The 20,476-nt window shown below is 36.2% G+C and overlaps 1 protein-coding gene across 6 annotated transcripts; it reads right to left on the bottom strand.

The window, feature by feature from the left end:
- Window positions 1-976: 976 nt before the first annotated feature.
- Window positions 977-20,064, bottom strand: pax6a (paired box 6a). 6 transcript variants are annotated; one of them, XM_083559764.1, is made up of 14 exons: window positions 19,567-20,010; window positions 14,918-15,070; window positions 12,847-12,917; window positions 12,553-12,606; window positions 9,539-9,669; window positions 8,796-8,837; window positions 8,489-8,704; window positions 7,400-7,565; window positions 3,496-3,654; window positions 3,315-3,397; window positions 3,084-3,234; window positions 2,864-2,976; window positions 2,459-2,600; window positions 977-1,362 (listed from the first exon to the last, which is right to left on the bottom strand). In XM_083559764.1, exons 4-14 carry the CDS (start codon window positions 12,563-12,565, stop codon window positions 1,277-1,279), a joined length of 1,302 nt encoding a protein of 433 aa, XP_083415890.1. In that variant the 5' UTR covers window positions 12,566-12,606; window positions 12,847-12,917; window positions 14,918-15,070; window positions 19,567-20,010; the 3' UTR covers window positions 977-1,276. The 6 variants fall into 6 exon arrangements, with proteins under 6 accessions (XP_083415890.1, XP_083415887.1, XP_083415891.1 ...); XM_083559761.1 differs by lacking the exon at window positions 12,847-12,917 and having other exon boundaries at window positions 19,567-20,064; XM_083559765.1 differs by lacking the exon at window positions 8,796-8,837 and having other exon boundaries at window positions 19,567-20,022.
- Between the last annotated feature and the right edge of the window lie 412 nt (window positions 20,065-20,476).

Raw genomic sequence — 20,476 nt, forward strand, 5'->3', positions numbered from 1 at the left:
ATCTTTTCATAGTATTTGTGGAGCAGTGGCGAACGCTGTTACAGAACCCTTAAGGCATAAACGAAAGTAGTCAAGGAATCCAGGTATGCTTGGTAAAAATAAAAGTTCCCTAATATGGTTTTTCAATTTAGGAAAGATTTGTGGTATAGGAGCCTTTTGCATTTGTAAAAGCTCATCATTTGTTTTTTAAATGGACTTCAGTTAATTAAGCTGGGTTTGTTTTTAATGATATTTCCAACAAGATTAAACTCCTCAAACATTTTCTACATTGTTGCCTAAAGTTTGGCAATAAAATATCCTGAAATATTTAATACTTAATGTACTAAATTTTTAAAATTCAAAATGTAAAAGCAAAAACCCTTACTTAGTTTTTACATCAGTATAGTTCTTGTAGGATCATGAAGAAACTTGCAGACAGGTGAAATGTGTCATTGAATGAAAAAACAAAGGTAATCTATATACTCAGATATTCAGATATTATAAATGAAATTTATTTTATTATAGAAATTGTTCTGAGAGACCTCTAGGGAAGACAAATACTTACATTTTCAACATGAAACAAAACTGAATTATATCCAAGACACAATCTACTGTTTTTAACCAAAAGTTACCAAAAGGTTTTGTTTTTGTTTGTTTGTTTGTTTTTTTCTTTTCATTTCTGATTCTGCATTCAAAGCGTTCCACATATACGTTTTTTTTTTTTTTTTCTGCCAGCAAGCTTTGAAAACGAATGAATTAGCTTCTTGTAAACTGTATGTAGTCATGGTTGCCTTGGAACAAAACTGTTGTTACTACAGGTCCACAATCATTACAAAGACGTTCAGAAGTCCTTGATATATAAACTGATAATGGAACAAAAGAAGCACGGCAGAAATGCTCGCGTGGATGGCGCTCTTTCTGTGCGCGCGAAACGATTTGGTTCGACAGTCCATCCACCGCTGGTCATTTCTTTTTATGTCATAACATACAATTGGCCATTTACAAATACATCAAAATGACTGGAAACTGAAAAGAGATTTTTGTTCCGTTTTTTTTTTTTTCTTTTAAACAATATAACACAGGGCACTTTACACAGAGTCCGTTCTCTTTTTGGTACTTCTTCAAGTCTTTCTGTCCAGAGAACGCTAGAGAAATGGCACTATCCCCATACAAAAGAACACAGGTCCTTTTTAGAGCCGCTTCTCTGTTGTGTAGTGAAATACTGCTGAACCGCTTCGCCTTGCAGCTGAGAGAGGCCAGGAGGTCGCGTCTGTTTCTCTGCACTCCTCAACTCCCTTCACTGTAGCCTGGGCCAATATTGGGACATGTCAGGTTCACTGCCTGGCACTTGTACCGGTACAGACACTCCAGGCGAGATGAGACCTGCAGCACCAACAAAATGAGGCAGAAGGTGAGAAGCAGTATTCATGTATGTTCATGCCCCTGTGATTGGAGTAACTGAGAATTCACTTTATTATGTACAACTGGCATGTAGATCATTCTAAAAATGCCTGCTGCCATTCAGAACTACACAAAGCAACCTAGGTCTATCATGAAGTAAGGAACCATGTGGTTAAGTTAAGCGAACCTCGGTTGATTATTTTCCCAGTTGTGTTATTCCTATTATATGTGCATTTACATGGAATTTGTATCCGTTTAGGGTTATATTTAATGATGAGAAAAGTCGAGTTCCTTCCTAATATCACTTACACTGTAATTGCTGTTAACTTTCAGTATTGGTATTGAACACTTGTGGCAAAACACCTCAAATCTCACAATGTGTTAAAGCCATTTCTATGAAGGTAATAATATTTTGAGTTTATTTTGTAAAATCTGAGAAAATCTGTTGCAAATGAAATGTAGAAATTGGAATGTAAACAGTTAGCCAGTGATGAAGTATAATGTAATTTGATTGGCTGTTCGATTTAGTATGAAAGAAGTAAAACCCTGCGAAAAAGTTAGAAGCCACTGGACTTTTGACCTACACGGAACATCCCAGTTCATTTGTAAGAAAAGTAAAGATCCTACGTTTTTATTTTTTTATGTTTTGAGATTCATAATTGAACAGTCAAACGAAGAACTTTGGATTCAAGATCCAAATGTAATGATTATAGATTACATAATAACATAAAAACATACAATTTCATCTATTTGTTACTAGACAGAGATTATCTGAAACCTCCAAGTCATGTTATTTAGCTGTTAGCACCCTTTAGATATATGTATATAATTGCATGTATTGAATTCAAGTGGTGATTCTCATTTTTGTTATAATATTACCCCTACTACATTCATGTAATTTGATGAAATCAGCTATGAGTTTTATCATCATAAATCTAGATTGTTTACAAACTTTTTTACCCATCTGTACAACTGTACAAATCTGTATTATATATATATACAATGCATTGCTGATCCCAGTCTCCTCCATTTTGAATTTCCACTCTCATTTAGCAGGGGAGGAAAACTTTGAACTTACCCGTCGAGGTTGTGCCCGAGGTGGTCATCGATTGGCTGTTCATGTGTGCCTGCATGTGAGGGGGCGTGTATGCATCGTAGCCCCGCCCATTCACTGAAGGACTGGTGGGCAACATGCAGGAGTAGGATGAGGTCTGACTTGCCTGGAGGGAGAGACAGCAGAGAGACAGCGAGACAGAAAGAGAGAGAGAGATGAACTGATGTGTCAAAAACACTTATGCCTCAATTCATCAACTGCACCTGAGAATGAAATGGAGGTTGCATAAGACTGGAATTAAGGCAGATCACTGCACTCAGACTATTAAGATGAGGCTTTGCATGCACAGTGTTCGAGGACAGAGTTCTACGTGTGATGCAGTAAGGGTCCACCAGTCAGTAAGGCTACACCAGTCAGACTGAAACTTACTTGCATAGGCAGGTTGTTGGCCATTGTGAAGCTTGGCATTGGCGGTAGGGCACTGTACGTGTTGGTAAGCGCCGTGTCTGTCCTTCCCAACATTGAGCCTGATGTGAAGGACACTATACGAATAATTAAAAAAAGAGCAGTTTTAAGTCACAAATCGTGGTGTCCACAAAGAGGGCGAGTGTGCTATTGCATGATATGATGAATAGTATATAATGTATACCTGGCGTTGTTGGCTGAGGGATTGGCTGATAGACGCTTGTGCTAAAGCTGCTACTGATAGGTATGTGACTGGTCGAGTTATTGGCTTGTCGTCTCTGATTCCTCAACTTTTCCTCCCTCCTCCATTTTGCTCTTCGGTTTGAGAACCATACCTAGAAAAGGGAACGGTGTCAAACATCCTGTCCAGCATTATTTGATTTTTAGTCTTTAATCATCTGTCTCTATGCCTCACCTGTATTCTGGCCTCCGGTAAGTCGATTTTCGCCGCAAGTCTCTCACGGGCAAAAACGTCCGGATAGTGCGTTCTTTCAAACTCTGAAAAATATCATCAAATGGCATGCATTATTATCATTGATTTAAAATTGTTGATTAAGCGTGACATGGAAATTAATCCTAAGTGTGTGCAGCTATACCTTTCTCAAGCGCCTCAATCTGCTCCTGGGTGAAAGATGTCCGGTTCCTTTGCAGTTTCCTCTTTAACTGGAGTCGCATCTGGGCCTCGTCCGAGTCTTCCCCGTTCGAGCTGATCGAGTTCGTGTTCTCACCACCACCATCTGACTGCTGACAGCCTTCTACCAGAACAAAACAAACAAACAAAAAAGGTCTATAAAATCAATTGGCTGAAATACATAATCATTAGCATGTGCTTCATTTGCAGTTACATAAGTCCTAATGCAACACTTTGTGTTTTATGCTTGGCAGATCTCTTCACAGCTCCTCACACTTTAAAACATGCTAAGCACCCAGATCTTTTAGTGCTGTCAGTATACAATCTGAAAGTCCTGAAGAAGTGAAAAGGGATGTTTAATTTACAAGGCATTGTCCTTTTAGCACAAAAAGAAAAGTTGTAAAACTTTTCAAACTTTCTCCTATTTCAATCAGCAAGTTTCTCCAATTATAGCTACATACCATATGGACATTTGGAAGGTCCATTGAGCTATAACCACCAATGCTTGAATGGAAGGGCATGCTTTCAGAGCAACACAATGCCCCAAAGAGAGTTTAGAGAGTGTTAAATGCGCTCTCTGGATTGCAAACTTTCTTCGTGCTTGGAATTTTGAAGGAGGCAACAATTGAAGGGAGGCAACAAAAGGATTCTCTCGAACTACCCCCCCTTCCTTCATTGTAAGCAGGAGGATTTCAGTCAACAGACCCTTTTCAGCTCGGTGTGTTAACCTTTATGCACGAGCATCATTAATCACTGTCCCTAAGGCCGCCCCGTTCAGCCTCGCATAGGATTTATGCCTTCTATAGGCAGTGGGAGAAAAAGCACTGGGGGCCCACCATGAAGGAAACAGCTCAATGACGCAGAGTGTGTTAGCAAAAAGAAAAAAAGGGGGGACAGGGGAGCCGACTGTGAGTCGATATGCTTTAACCTGCTGCGCTGTTTGGAAACTAATGTAACCTTGCTGCGCTCAATTAAAAGCGTTACGTTATGCAGTGATGGCTTCAGTTTGCTAAAAGGTCAGGGCTGAATTGGACACGTTAACTGCACTGAAGCAAAACAACATTACGACCTGTCTGATATTATTGGCATTTATACAAAAATAGAAAAAATAGAAAGAAAGAAAGAAAGAAAGAAAGAAAGAAAGAAAGAAAGAAAGAAAGAAAGAAAGAAAGAAAGAAAGAAAGAAAGAAAGAAAGAAAGAAAGAAAGAAAGAAAGAAAGAAAGAAAGAAGCCACTTGAACTTTTTCATGCTGCATGTGTAAAGTGTATTAGGAATATATGCTACACTCAGAACTCTCATTAAACTAAATATTAAACTCGATAAACTTATGAGTGACAGAAGCTCATCTGACAGCAGATTAATTCAACACAATAATCTCAAGAAAAAAAATCTAAAGAAATAGAAAGGGATATTTTAAGATTTTGTATATTTTATACGTAGCATTATATTGAGCTCATATTAAGGATATATTTGTCGACCTTGCAATTTATTTCTATGCTATTGCTTATATTATTGCTTATATTGCACAAATGTGCAACTGGAAGCTTCTGTCACTTCTGATTTTCAGAGCCGCATTCTTTTATAAAAAAAAGGTTGGTTAATGCACAAATATGACACAAGAAAAATCTTTTGTCACACATTATGTTCTGCTTTCAGATACAACCTGTGATGAAAAATAGACGTTTGTCCAAAGAATTTAAAAGGTAACTAACGTTTATTGATGCTAGTGCCATGTATCATCTTGGTCATTTGCACAAAAATTATGATGGCAATTTAGAAATACTGCCATGATCAAAGCTCAAAATCTAAACCTCTAGTTTGTACTTTCAAGCAAATACCAAATGAATCCAAGCACGTCAATATTTTTCACTTAACTGACTGTTAAAGACAGATGAACTCAAATGCAGTGATTTTTATTATGCAACCATGACCAAATATACTGATGCTGTTTGATTTATTTATTAGGTGATATAATTCAGTGAACAAAGTTGCAGACATTCCGAAATTACTCTTGAATTAAGGTCTTTTAGTGAGACAGTCTGAGTTCACTATTCATACTGAATTTGTCTCATTAGGAAGCTTTTCAGATGAAGCTGTTTAGAATATACAGTAGGTTAAAAAAAAACTTTTCAGCTTTTATTAGATGAGAATTAAATCATTTCAAAATGACCTGAAAAACCTTGCCTTGAAAGAAATAATAGTGAGTAACGTCTTGCACACATTTCATACTTGGTCTTAATGCTCTGAAACATCTGGGACATGATTTACAGTATGTGAGTCAAATCTTAGAATATAATAAAATAATGCAATATGAGGACAGGAATATTACATTTCTGAACATATATTGTTTTTGGAAATCACTAACTACTGTCAAATGAGGAACATCGGGAAGCTGAGTGCAAGTTATGGCTTGACAGTTCAAATCAGGTCGTCTGTGTTTATCAGGATTAGACTAGGTCCCCTGGTGGTCTAGTGGTTAAGATGCAGCGCTCCCACCGCTGCGACCCGGGTTCGATTCCCGGTCAGGGAACCATCCCCAGCCACTCTTAGTGCCGGTCCCAAGCCCAAGCGTTAGGAAGGGCATCCAGCGTAAAACATGTGCCAAATCAAACGTGCGGAGGATCCGCTGTGGCGACCCCTAACGGGAGAAGCCGAAAAGAAAGACTATGAAACATTAAATATAGGTATGTAAAAAAATTTAAATCGTGGCATTGGGCATAAAACGAAATTTTAAAGGCATGCTCTTATGGTATCGGTTTGCCAGTCCAGTGAGGTGACTGTGGATTTTATAAATCTAGATGTTATGTGAAAAACAGAGCATTGATAGTGTCCATCGTGTACTGTGCCATGCTCTTAAAAGTGACATGTCTAATTGGTAAAGAAGTGCCACTTTGGTGTCCAGGCCTTGAAGGAACACTTTCTACAGCTGCCTCTCTCAGGCTAGACATTCATTCATGTCGCCTTTAATGAGATACAAAACGTCCTCTAATGAGCCATTACACACAGAGACAGCGCTGTTCCCATAACACATTCATGCGCGTGACGGAAAACATCCCCCTTTTGTACAGAGTATCCCACGTGTTGTGCGTTTTGTTGTTGTTTTTTGTTTTGTTTTTTTATACCTCACTTGCCCCTTACAGACAGGTTCAGTAGGAGGCCGAAACGACAAAAATGCACAAGTTACATTCATCTAAATGTGATTTTTTTTTATTTTTCAATTTTAAAGTTTTTGTCTGATTATTGATTATATATCTTTTTTTTTTTTTTTTTTTGTCTTTCATTCAGAATCTTTCAATGTTTTGCTTTGGACAAATTTCGAAACAGGAAAATGAATCATTATATTTATTATAATAACTACGTAATTAATATGCAAATGTTTCAAAATAACAATTACAGCATCAATAACAACAATAATTACATCAGAAATATTTAATGTTAATATTAGTGTTATGATTATTATTGTGCTTTTGTGGTTATTATTATTATTATTATTATTATTATTATTATTATTATTTTATTTTATTTTTTGTATTATTATAGCTCAACTGTGAATATAGTTTACCTTTGACACACTACTGGAGCCTTATTATATTATATTATATTATATTATATTATATTATATTATATTATATTATATTATATTATATTATAGAATAAAGCTTTTAATCAAAAACTTTCAAGCTCAGGCATGCTAAACATACCAAATGGGCACCATAAATGGTACCACCTGACCAACAAGTACTGGTACAGTTTAGTACCCATTTTTGTTTTGAGACTGAAAACACATCTCACAGAGTCAATGACATTTCTCCACTCTTGCTCACAGGCTCAATCCCGTTATAGTTGATTAAAGAGAAGATAGCAGTACCTTGGTTCTGCTGTCCTGGCACCGATGATCCAGGGTACCAGCCCGGCCGGGTCCCCCACGCTCCCGTCTGTCCGTTCAGCATCCTCAGCTTCTCATACATGCCATCTGCTCCCATCTGTTGCTTCTCGCTAGCCAGGTTGCGCAGCACTCGGTTTATGGACGACACCTGAAAAAGACGAAAACCCCAAAAGATGCGGCAATTTAATTAAGTGCGTTTATTTATTTAATTGTTTGTTTATTTATAAATTTTTTGCCTCTTCTGCACTTTACTTTTCCTCTCTTCTAGTCTGAATCTCAAATTGGACGTGCATGTGCGTAAACGTGACACGTATTCACGTGTTCTTTTACACGTGTTCTAAACCTGCTTTGCTGTGGAATCATGGTTTTTTTATTCAAATGAAAATTAATTTAATTATTTAAAGTTTTAATAGATTTGTATATATGTTTTGAATTGTGTTTTATTTTGCTTGTGAAAAGGAGGTCAAATTAGGACAGCGATCATTTTTCTGTTTTTGTTTGTTGAGGGTTTTTTTGCATCAAAAACATCACTAATCGACTATAACAAGAATTGCATTATTTATTATTATTTTATAAAAGTGAAAACGATCATTTATGCTTTTATTGGAATTGTATTCTTCATGTCATAATAACCACTGGTCCCTCTGTGTTTTTTTTTTTTGTGTTGTTGTTTCCTTGATTTGTTCTTGCACTTAAATAAAACAATGACTTGGTGACAAGATCATTTTGTCCATATTTTCCTTAAAATTGTAAAATGCTATAGCAATACATTTTAATGGAGGACTTGGTTGTGTTGCATGACCTTGACCCTCCTTGGGTCTAAGATCTGCATTAAAAAGTAGATAGATTCAATCCTAGATTATAAAGCTTTCAATTCACAGAACAGTTCATGCAATTGGATCAAGATTGCAAACCAAACCGTTTTAAATATATATTTATATATTTATATATTTACAACAAACCACTCCTTGGATTATGATGCATTCATGTGGTGTGATTTACATATTACACACTAACTGCTTGTACAAGTTCAAGGTCATGGGTGCAGTCTCTCTCTTTTTTTGCACTCACGCTCGGTATGTTGTCGTTCGTGCAGATGCCCTCAGAAAGCAGTCTGTCCCGGATTTCCCACGCGAATATGGACGGGCACTCCCTCTTAAACTGGGCGATTTTGCTGACCACCTCAGGTGTGGCCACTCGCGGCTTACTTCCGCCGATCGCGCGCGGTCTGATCGAGCCAGTCTCGTAGTACCTGCCCAGGATCTTACTCACACATCCGTTGGACACCTGGACACAAAACGAGAGACACAAATCACACACATTATTTAAACACGGCGTGAAATGTTACGTGCATGAGACCGAACATTGATAAGCTTACGTTTTCATTGTCCAGCACTTGGACTTTTGCATCGGCATGGGTCTATAACACAAGAAATATACCTTCAGTGCTACAAGAAACTCTTAATGCAGTCCTTCTTTTGATATAATCGGGCAATTCGTTTGGATTTGCCTGGAACTGTCATTTTTCTTTTAGCGTTTGCTTTTTTTTTTATTTATTTAATTTTTTTATTCAAAGCAAAAAAAAAAAAAAAAAAAAAATATATATATATATATATATATATATATATATATATATATATATATATATATATATATATATATATATATATATATTTTTTTTTTTTTTTTTTTTTTTTATTCATAGCAAATGTTTTGTTTTGCTGCTTTGCAGTATTTCCGCTTGCTAAACACAAATATGAGATATCATCCATGATATGTAGTGTCGATATCATCCAAGGTGACAACTACAAATAAGTGCATATTGATTATTGAATGTTTTTTAAACATCCAATCCCGACATCATAGCAATTAACGAAAACGAAAGAATAATGTAAACTATTTTTATTATTATTATTATTATCATTAATATTATTATTATTATGATTACTATAGATATTATTATTATTATTATTATTATTATTAGTGGTAGTAGTAGGGAACATTTTGCATTAGTCATTTTGTGCTTTTTAATCAAAAATGTGCTTACAAAAAAAATATTACATACAAAGGAATAAAAAAAAAAGCGAGGACGCTTTCATGCATTTTAAACCATCAGCTCACCTGCAGAATGCGGGATATGTCGCAGGGACGCGCGCCGCTGTGCGCGAGCTCCACGATTTTTTGCCTGGTGGAATCGGGAAGCGGTCTGCCGTTGACGAACACGCCGCCGAGCTGATTCACGCCGCTGTGACCTGAACGGAAGGAGAAACGGCGTGAGAATGCGTTTAACAAGTTAAAAAAAAAATTATAATAATATTAATTATCATCACATAAAAAGAAAAGCTTGGATGGATGCCTGATCCAACCAGGCACATAAAGAAGAAAAATGCATGCATATTTATCTACAAAATGTTTACAAAAAAACCGTATTAATAGAAACCAGTTCACTCTGAATAGGAACAGAAAAAAGCGAACTTATAAACATCGCCACAGTGACTCGTCTATTCGCGCTTGAGGTTCCTCCAGATGTGCGCTGTATGTTCTTCCAACGTGTTATTATCTAGAACACTTTCCCAACACATGCTCCGAAAATCTGCGCATTTGCTGACAAAAAAACCGCTTTCAAATCGTATTGCTATTTATGGTTTTGTAAATTCGACACTAATTCTATTGAAACATTAACACCTGGAATATCACACAAGTAAAAGCCATTTCAATCGCACATCATTCCAGTCCACCATAAACAAGCCACTTTATTAGACAAATCCATAAATAAAAGAAAAAGAACAACGAAAAATTAAAAAAAAAATGCCCAAACCTGGAGACAAATGGAGAAAAAAAAAAGATTTCTCCCCGTATCTTGGTGCTCCTTCCCTGCTTTGCTCTCTTCCTTTCCCCTGCGGAGCCTCCACTTAAATTGAGTCCAAGAGCACGAGCTCCTTAGCAATAAATAAGCTCCAAATTTAGACGAGGGGGGGAGAAACAAATATGATGAGCCTGCCTGACATTTTGTCTTTAAAATAAAGCTAAGCTAAGCTGCACGTCAAGTTTGAGCTTGATATCTGGAAATGGGCGGAATAAGTCGCTCTGGATCATGCATGGGAAGACTAATTGGAAAAGATCAAGCTTGCAGCACTTGTGGCAGGACATGTCGCTTTATGACAAAGCTTTGCGTTTCAACGTTGCATCGTCATGACAAAAAAGGAGCAAGATACAAAAAGAGAGGGAGAGAATTAGAGAAGGAGAAAATGCAAAATGCGAGGCGTTCTGTCTGCAATTTTTTTTTTTTTGGAGATCGCCCTGAATAAATTGGACTCTGCTCGTTTAGCCTTGGAGGGATGCTTCGTTTTAAGGTAGCCGAGAGAAACTATGCGCGTGCACAATCACGTGGATGCGCATTGGTTTTTCGGTATATTAAAAGTTACATTTTTTGTAATCTTTTACTCTAAACTATAAGGACAAATCGGAGGAATTGTTTGGGTTGGATTTGCACGTGAATACACAATGTGCAAATAGAAATAAAATATGCATCAATGAATCAATAAACGCACAAAAGCAAGAAATTAGACATTAAACGCAAATGTGAAATATGTTAGACATAATCTGATATCTGATATCATTCTGAACGCGCTTGAGAAAGATGAGAAGCTAAAAGTCGTTTTTCATTCACAGGATTAGAGGAAATAAATCGTATACAGAGAGGTCAGATCCTAGGAGCATATTGAAGATTTATTGGCTTTGGGATTAGGTCCCTTATGTCCCCTCTGTCTTCAAAAAAAATAAAAAAAAATAAATCCCAAACCCCAGTTGACAGGCAGAACACGGTTCGAGATATAAAATCAAAGTTTTCTCTCGACGAGAGGTTAAATCGTCATCATTATGAGTCCCCAGGGGCAATGATTATGCGCCTTGTAGCCTATTCCACCTCTAATCAAATTAATGACAAGACATATGGTGTCAATTTTCTATATTACACCCAGGACATATTTAGCATTGAAAAAAAAAGCTTGGAGAAAGTCTTTAAATAAATATTTCCGTCCTGTGCTTAAACATACAAAACACAGCGAAATATAATAATTAATAATACCATTCATTTATATATTTATATATAAAATATATAAATAATCGGGCTAATCTATATATATATATATATTTGGTTTTTTTTTTTTATAATTATTTTTATTAAAAACAAAATAATATTTTTGTTAAATAATTTTTCACTTAATATTTTTTTATATTTGTCTTACTGTTTATGTAAGAATATACAACATATATATATATATATATATATATATATATATATATATATATATATATATATATATATATATATATATATATATATATATATATATATATATATATATATATATATATATATATATATGACAGGACGTCATTCAACACACCTTCTTTACAGATGTCAGACACCTCTGGGCCAGCATTAAGAGAAAAAAGACGTCCGATTTATTATAAAAAAATATATTAATGATATTGATATTTTGTTTCTTTCAAAGATGCCAAGACTCACAATCATAGCTGCTCGTGCACATCACGTGTTTCCAACAGTCAAGTTCAGGGGGTTTGGTATTGTTTTTTATTTATTTATTTTTGCACAGCTCTCACAGGGAAATTTCAGCCAAATGGAGCGTGTCAAGTGCATTTATGCTTCCTCTTAATGCATGTTTCTCAGCATAGCTCTTTTTCTCCGGGATAATATAAGAGGGTTTGGCAGCGAGTGGTAACATTAATGGAGGTTGTTCTTAGCAGAATGCACACATACGGGTCTTTTGAGCTCTCTAATAAACGCGTTCTCTTTTAGTGGCTTTGCTTTTTTTGCATCGAAATTAATTTCGGGTTATTAATCAGTCTAGGCATGTAAACCATACCATACTATGATATAAAGCATGTATAAATATGTAAATATAGTAATCAATATTGTCGAATATAGGCTAGAGTTTGGTGTTTATTTGCGTTCAATTGATTTAAAATCAACAACAAATTTTGCATTGAATACAGCAGTAGAAAACTCCTCAAACTTTTCCTCCCGTATCTTCACATACAATCAAGTTCACGTCAAAACATACTGGATGAATCTTTTAGACAAATAAAGAGTAAAAAAATACTTCACTTACTGTTTTGCATCATGGACGCAACACCAGACTCCCACGTGCTCCGGTTATAGTATTCTATTGTTCATAAAGAAACAACAATCATGGTCAGTTTATTTAATACAAAACAAATGGAACAGTGTTATTGCAGTATTGTTGCCTTGCAGTGATTGGATTGTGTGCACAAATAAACAACGTTACGGGCATTATTGTGCAAGGTGGTGACTAAAAAAAAGTTCGTGCAATGAAAAAAAAAAGAAGTGAGAGCACACTACTGTCTCCATAATTAGCTTTTAATTATCCAGCGTTTAAACTTGCCTGGAAACAGTTGACTGTCCGCTTATAACAATTTATAGACTCTCATCTGCGTCACACTAGTTAATAATTCCCTATAGGACAAAGCAAAACATTATTAGTATCATCTAGCGATTATTATCATTATTATTAATATTATTATTATTTAATGCATCTAAAACGTGTTGCAGAATTGTTTCGTTCAACTCACATTGCAGTTTAAATTCTTTTTATTCTTTTTATTTTTTATCCTATATAATATAACAGTATAAATATAAACAAATATATGTTTTGACGGTATTTACAGCAGCGTTTCACTTAAAAAAAAAATTGGATTCATAATTGTTATAACAATTGTTCCAGTGTTTTTGGATTCAACTACAAATTGGGAACTGGTTTATAGTTTTTTAACTGATTTTTTTATAAAATCCCGACATTAAAAATACGACCCCCGACAACTAAACAAGCTTAAGAAACATAAAAAAAAAATAAGGAGAAATACCCCCTACCACCCCCCCCACCCCCGCACACACACACACACACACACACACACACACACACACACACACACCCCTTTACACCCATCTTAGGTAATTTCTTATTATAAGTATTTGGACGTTAATTGTGTTACTGGTGTGTGTCGTTATAGGAACTGGAGTTAAAAAAAGAGAAGATACACAACAGCGCAGTAGGGAGCTCAATTTGGCAAAAGACAATTGTATTAAAAAAAAAAAGAACCCATTCAGTTTCATTTACCCAAAAGGAAAAAGGGGGGCATTGACAAAATAGGCCCAGCTTTGATTCTCTTCTCTCTTTTTTTTTTTTAGTCATTTTCCCTTTTTTTTTTTTTTTTTTTTTTTATTGATTGGGTGTGTGTACGCGCGTGTGTGCCAGTTTGTTTGTATGTTTGGATTGTTTTATTTTTTAACAAATAACTGCAAACTTTATGGGTTGTTTAAATTCGCATTGTAGTGTTTTTTATATTGGGGTGAAAACATGATCACGTGTGTGTGTGTGTGTGTGTGTGTGTGTGTGTGTGTGTGTGTGTGTGTGTGTGTGTGTGTGTGTGTGTGTGCATCAATTTTACTTTTAGTTAAACGTAAAAGTAAATATTCATCCTTACATCGCCAAATAAACTTTTTTTTCCTGTAATTTTGTTTATTTAGGAAAAAAGGGGTTCTTTCTTTCTTTGCTGTCAGAAATGCAGTGGCTCTGGTTTAATGATTAGTGTTTTAGTGCCTCATCTGCATTTTACACTTCTTAATGCGCAACACAAAGCCTTTAGTCTTCCAACATGCCCATTCTGTGCCTGTCATTGACTTCTAGTGCGTCTATATTGACATGCACAAATGCAAGTCGGAAAAACAAGTAACTACCCTGAACATTCAATTTAACTTTGGGCCAATTTACCAAATTTTTTTTTACACACAATATATTATGCAAATAAAAAAAAGTCTTCAAACATGTTAGAAGTGTCCGTTTTTGGACTTAAATCTGTGCAAATGTATTTTCATAATCTGTATGTTTTTATTTTTAGCATTTTCAAGTTCAAATGATTTTAGGTTTGTTGGTGTGTGTGTGTGTGTGTGTGTGTGTGTGTGTGTGTGTGTGTGTGTGTGTGTGTGTGTTATCCAACCTGACACCCTCCTCAGAGCTTTACCGAGTTTGTCTATTTGCGGCCGCGGCTTTACTGTTTTTCAGTCATAAAATTGCGATTTTTACGCAAAAAAGGAGTAAAAACGCGACATGGTATGAGTCATAAAATAAATCTTTATCACCTCAAAATTATAAAACTGAACCTGAGGTTGAAACGTGTTAACACACTGCGCATTTAATAATCTATTTTTTAATCCGGTACTAAAGATTTTACTGTTGTTACGTAATAACACCTGATTTAAATATATTTTTTAAAAACGCGTCAAAAACTGTCCCGGTCTGTTTTCTACACTTCAGTTAAAACAGTGTTTATTTACTTTTTTTTTTTTTTTTAAGCTTCCTGTTCAGCTGGACTGGAAGAAACACTAGGTTTGTTGTGCAAACGCATTAAAGTTTAATTATGTATATATTGCACAAAATATGAAAATGTTTTACTCACCTTTTTGCGGCATTTTTGTTTTTGTTTTTGTTTTGCTTTTCTCCTGCAGCTCGTCACTCGGCTGGTGATTCTTGCGAAGAGAAGTGAAATATATTTCTCCTATAGGTTTGTCTTTTTTATAGTTTCCAAGTGACTTGTAGAAAATAGAAATCCCTGTGAGACACAGAGGAAACAGGGTTGAACAAAAAAAAATCTAAATCAAATGCGTGAAAACTCCGCAGCAGCGCGTGAGCTTGAAACGAAAATTAAAAGAGGGAAAGCGAGAGAGAGAGAGAGAAAGAAAGAGAAAAAAAGAGAAAGAGAGAGAGCATGCACCTAGTCTGGCGGTATTCTAGTATATGCAATGTATGTGTTTCTGCTCGGTGCCTCCTCTTCAGTGGCCCCATTAGCAGCTCCTGACCTCTGTCATCATCTTCAAGTAAAAAGAAAAGAGAAAAGAAAGGAAAAAAAACACTCTCGTACACACACACGCATGCAAACACCACGCACGCACTTCCTCGCGCCCCCTTGCGTGTCTCAGCAGAGAAAACCGTGGGGAAACACTGCAAGACGCTGAAAAACTCAACGCGCGTGCAAACAGAAAAAGCCGGCTCCCCTGCTCCCGCGCGCACCGAGCACTACTGCCATAATGCGCCGCTCGCCCGTTTTCCCTTTCACGCGCGAGCTGCCTATTGGACGGCGCACGGCGGGGGCTGTTGCTATAGAAACCATAGCCATAGAGACTCCACCAAATGTGGGAAACGTGGAAGCACGCTCCAGGAACAAGAAAAAAAAGGTTCCTGCATGCATGTTAGATCTTTCAAGGGTTCTCAAGATTGTTTGAAAGTAATTGAGCCCGTTGCCATGTGCAATCCGAACCCAACAAATGCACCTCATGAAGTTCCTAAAACTTATAGACAGTACATTGATGATAATGATAATGATGATGATGATGATGATGATTATGATGATGATGATGATGATGATGATGATGATGATGATGACTTTATCTCCTAATGTCAACCTTCTGATCAACTCCAAAATTTTGATCTGAGCATCCGGTTTCCTCCTGAAGCGTGTTTGCTTTAAAAAAAAACAAACAAACAAACAAAAAGTTCTGCTTCCTTTTGCAAAACGGTAGCAGCAAAATCAAAACCTCAAAACCTCAAGCGTTACTCAAATGATCAGATGTTCAAATGCTGGAACGTGAGAATGAAGACTGATCAGGTAAAACAGATGTTCACATCAGTCTATGGATTACTAAAAGCGGAAATGAAGAAGCAAAAGCACTCTGGTTTGGGATTCACATGCAGCCTATATGGTGGGTGTTCAGTTAGAATTGACTGCATGTCCACATATTTTGTCGTTTAACTTCCTTTCTTCCTTTCTTTCTATTCTTTTGTTTTTTGTTTTTCAAGAATCAAGAATGACAGAGGGCGGTGTCCTTGATATGTCTCTGTCATCTGGAAACCTTCCTACAGAATACCTTTACAATTATAATGATCAGATTATACACACACTTGGAGATCATTTGTTGCAAGTTGTTGTTGTTGTTGTTGTTGTTGTTGTTGTTGTTTAATACAGTACACCTACTCAAAATACATAACATGGGACCAACTCAGCAACCTTTTTGTTTCCTTGAATGGAATAGGATTTAATTATAATACATTTATTTATTTATTTATTTATTTATTTATTTATTTATTTATTTATTTATTTATTTATTTATTTATTTATAAATAAAACTACAACATCTCACAATTTACTCTCAACAACAACACTTGTGTTTTACTTTGGTATTTAATCTGCAAATATAACACACACACACACATCTGTACTGTAAACATACTTAAAGGTGCATCCTGGCACTTTGCTTGATAAACGAAAAAAATGCGCAAAAGTATAAATTATGCACAAATAGAACAGATTTATAATTTATTTAACATTAGGAAATAAAGAGTATTAAATAATTGATTTGTCAGACTGTTGCTTGATGAGACTGAAAGACTGGAACACGCCACATGTTGCTGCTTGTTTTGGGTTTTAGTGAACACCGCTAAAGCGTGTGTTTGGTGCGGTGTGTTTGGTGCTGTGTGTTTGGTTCTGTACTCTTCACTCCAATGCTGTTAGAGTGGGGAAAATAGTCCGGGGGTCGGAGGGAATGTGAAATAGAGTCATGGGAGGGATGGAGGGGGTGAGGAAGGGGGTAAGGCAGCACTTCAGGGTGGTTGTAGAAATGAACGTTGTTTGGGTATAAAATAAAGTTGTGGTTGCACATGTAGGGTACAATCGACTCGACTTTTGACATGTGCATAGAAGAAAAAAACGCAGAGACTCATCAATAAACTATGGCGAAAGTGAATGAGGGTCCTGACAAGCATCGCATTCCCCCCACTAAGACGCAAAATGAGGAGACAAACGACGCTGCCAAACAGTTTGCAAATCGCACTGAAAGGAAACTGGATAATGAGCTGCACTGGCATCTCTGACGGGTGGTGCCACAAAACAAAACACCCCCCATCCCGTTCTATATGATCAAGCTTATACCACTTCCCCCTGTGTTTCAGTGTGAGGGGATACATGTATTTGTTTATTTGTTTGTTTGTTTGCTTGTTTACTTATCTAGTCATTTCTACTGCGCCTTTGGATGCAAACACAATTTAAACACGTGACACATTTCAATTTTTTTGCATTTGTTCCCGAGGAATTCTTACATCTATTTTCAATCGATTTTTATCTCAAAAAAATAAGACAAGCCCCTAAATTAGGCCCAAGCATGATGTTTAAGAGCACATTAAAAGGAGATTAGCTCTTTTCCTTTTGGGAAACGCGATCCCTCATTGCGCATGTCTGTAATTCTGCTTAATAGTGTTTCATTTTACACGTAGTCTCAACAGGACATGGGCTAATTGTTTTTTTTTATTATTATTTCTTTTTATAATTAGTAATTCATCTAGTGTTATAATTGTATTGTTTTGTGCTTCATTGATTAAGATGATAGCTACCTGTTGTTTCACAATGTTTTTTTTTTAAGTGTGTACCAGTCAAATACATTTTTTAATTTGAATAAGTCAAATTTGCCCATGTTTATAGGCGAGTTATCAAGTTCCAACTTTAAAAAAAAAAATTTGTGTTCACATGGCTTTTCTGAGGTCTGTCAATTAGCCCAATTCGGATTAGCACTGAGCCCTGTTCGGCACTGAGAAGAAAAAGACCCTAATCTTGTCGCTATTTTCCCTGAAGCAAAATTGTCTCAGGGCGCCCCTCTCTCTCTCTCTCTCTCTCTCTCTCTCTCTCTCTCTCTCTCTCTCTCTCTCTCTCTCTCTCTCTCTCTCTATCTATCTCTCTCTCTCTAAAGTTTTTTTTAGAAAAGAAAAAAAATAATAAGGGGAGGGGAAACGAGTGAATACATCTGACGTCATGTTTGGAAAGCGAGCAAAAGAGAGAGAGAGAGAGAGAGAGAGAGAGAGAGAGAGAGAGAGAGAGAGAGAGAGAGAGAGAGAGAGAGAAATATAACAAACCATAGAGTGCCACTAATGTATAACGTGAAAGAGAGATAAGGGGGGGGGTGGCAAGAGAATAAAGGGAGAGAGAGAGAGCCAATAGAAAGAGGAAAAAAAGAGCTTTATCGTCTCACTGTTCTGTAATTGTAGAGTTGGCCAGTACTTTGCTATTAACACATGCAGTGACTGTGTTGGAAGGAAGGAACTGCCAAACATTATTCTTTTTTTTTCGTTTCTGGTGGGCGGTTTTGCTCAGTGGCACCTTGCCTGTAACCCTATAGGCGCCATGATCTCTGTCCATTTATCCAAGAAAAGGAGCAAGTCACACATTATTCCATTTCATTAGGCCCTAAAAGTGGAGAGATGGAGGCTAGTGGAGTAATAGATTTTAATCACTCCTCATCTTTCCCTGTAGTGTGGACTATGGACACATAACATACATTTCCCAGTGGCTACTAGAGATGTTAGATTTATCCTAATAACTCTGACATGGTGCAGTTGTGACAGAGATTATGGACCTGTAATCTGCATTTAGGGGCAAAAGTTTATGTCGGAAAAAACTGCTTAGTAAGAAAAACTGGATTGGAGACCCCGAAATGAAGGCCGAGATTTTTTATTTTTTTTTATGTATAGAATTCTTTTTATATTTATATTAGTATTATGACACTGTTTATACTGTGGTTATTATTATTACTATTATTATTATTATTATTATTAGTGTATTATATTATTATTATTATTTATTACTATTATTATCATCATCATCATCTAATTGCTGTAAAAGCGTCTCTATTGTTCTCAATTTTTTTCTGTTTTGTAGATATTATCAGTGACAGGTGAATAAGGTGTGAACATGTAAATCCGGTTTTGGAGATTATCGAAGCGGTTGTTATTTCACACCTCAAGATTTTTTCATTCCCTTTTTTTCTCCACCTTAATAAACCGCAAAAAAGTCATTCAGATCAAATGCAAAAAGCACTGGTGTTCTCGAGTTCCCTCTGAACATATAACATGACCACGTTTTGTTTTTAAGCGTTAGGCATAAAAACACTGGTGAGTATTTAGTGCATTTATTTAGCCATTTGTTTTTGCGTCTTTACGCAAGACTTTGCAAACAGCCTACTTTTGCTGCGTCTTAGAAAAAAAATGTGCGCTTCATCAACTCACCTCAAGTTTTCACCGATCGAGTCCCGCTGTCTGATCATATATATAGCTGAGTCGAGATTAGATGGTTATCGACCCCAAAGCCATTCGGGTACGGAACAGGATGCGCGAAGAAAAGAAAAGAAAAGAAAAGAAAAGAAAAGCACCACCCTCTCAATCGATTTCACCAAACTATTTCCAAAAATGTCGATAATATCCAGTCCAGAGAGCTGCAGAACGTAGATTTCTTTAGTTGTTGTTGTTGTTTTCTAAAGTCTGGTTGAGATGCTAAAAGTAAAAAAAATATATTTAAAAAAATATACCTATAAGGATAAAAAACTTCCACTTGCTTCTTTCTAAATTTTTGGGAATTTATTTCAAACGCAAATCTTTGTAAGATGTTTGTGGATTCCTTTCCTGCAGCACATTAAACACCGATAGAAAGTAAAATAATATTAAAAAGAAAAACAGACGGCCTCCGTTCTTACACTCAACTTTCGCCCTAATATTCTCCTCGTCTTCAACTGGATTGGTTGGATGACTTAATACGTCACAATGGGCGCCATTTGGAACGCCCCCCAAACCGGGAAGTTGGAAGCGCAAAGTCTCCGGGAAAAATGTTTGTGCGCCCACATGACCCCAAAGGCTTTTTTAACTTCTTTTCAAAATCCGACTTGTGTGATTTGATGAGCAAACAAGCATCAGAAAGAGATATGAACCTCAAATTATTAGTAATAATCAGCCAAGAGTTAAGATTAGATCATCTAATATCTTATGTGTTTATTTGTTTCACACTGAGTGCAAGATGATGGCCATCAAAATCCTTCAATTAGAATATTTACATACTTCATATTGTTGGTAAGATGCCACCATCAGGGATTCATGTTTTGTATTGCTTTTTCCTTTCTTGAAGTGATTTTTCTTTTTTATATTT

The sequence above is a fragment of the Silurus aristotelis genome (genome assembly GCF_946808225.1).
Source record: "Silurus aristotelis genome assembly, chromosome: 14".
NCBI classification, from domain to species: Eukaryota; Metazoa; Chordata; class Actinopteri; order Siluriformes; family Siluridae; genus Silurus; species Silurus aristotelis.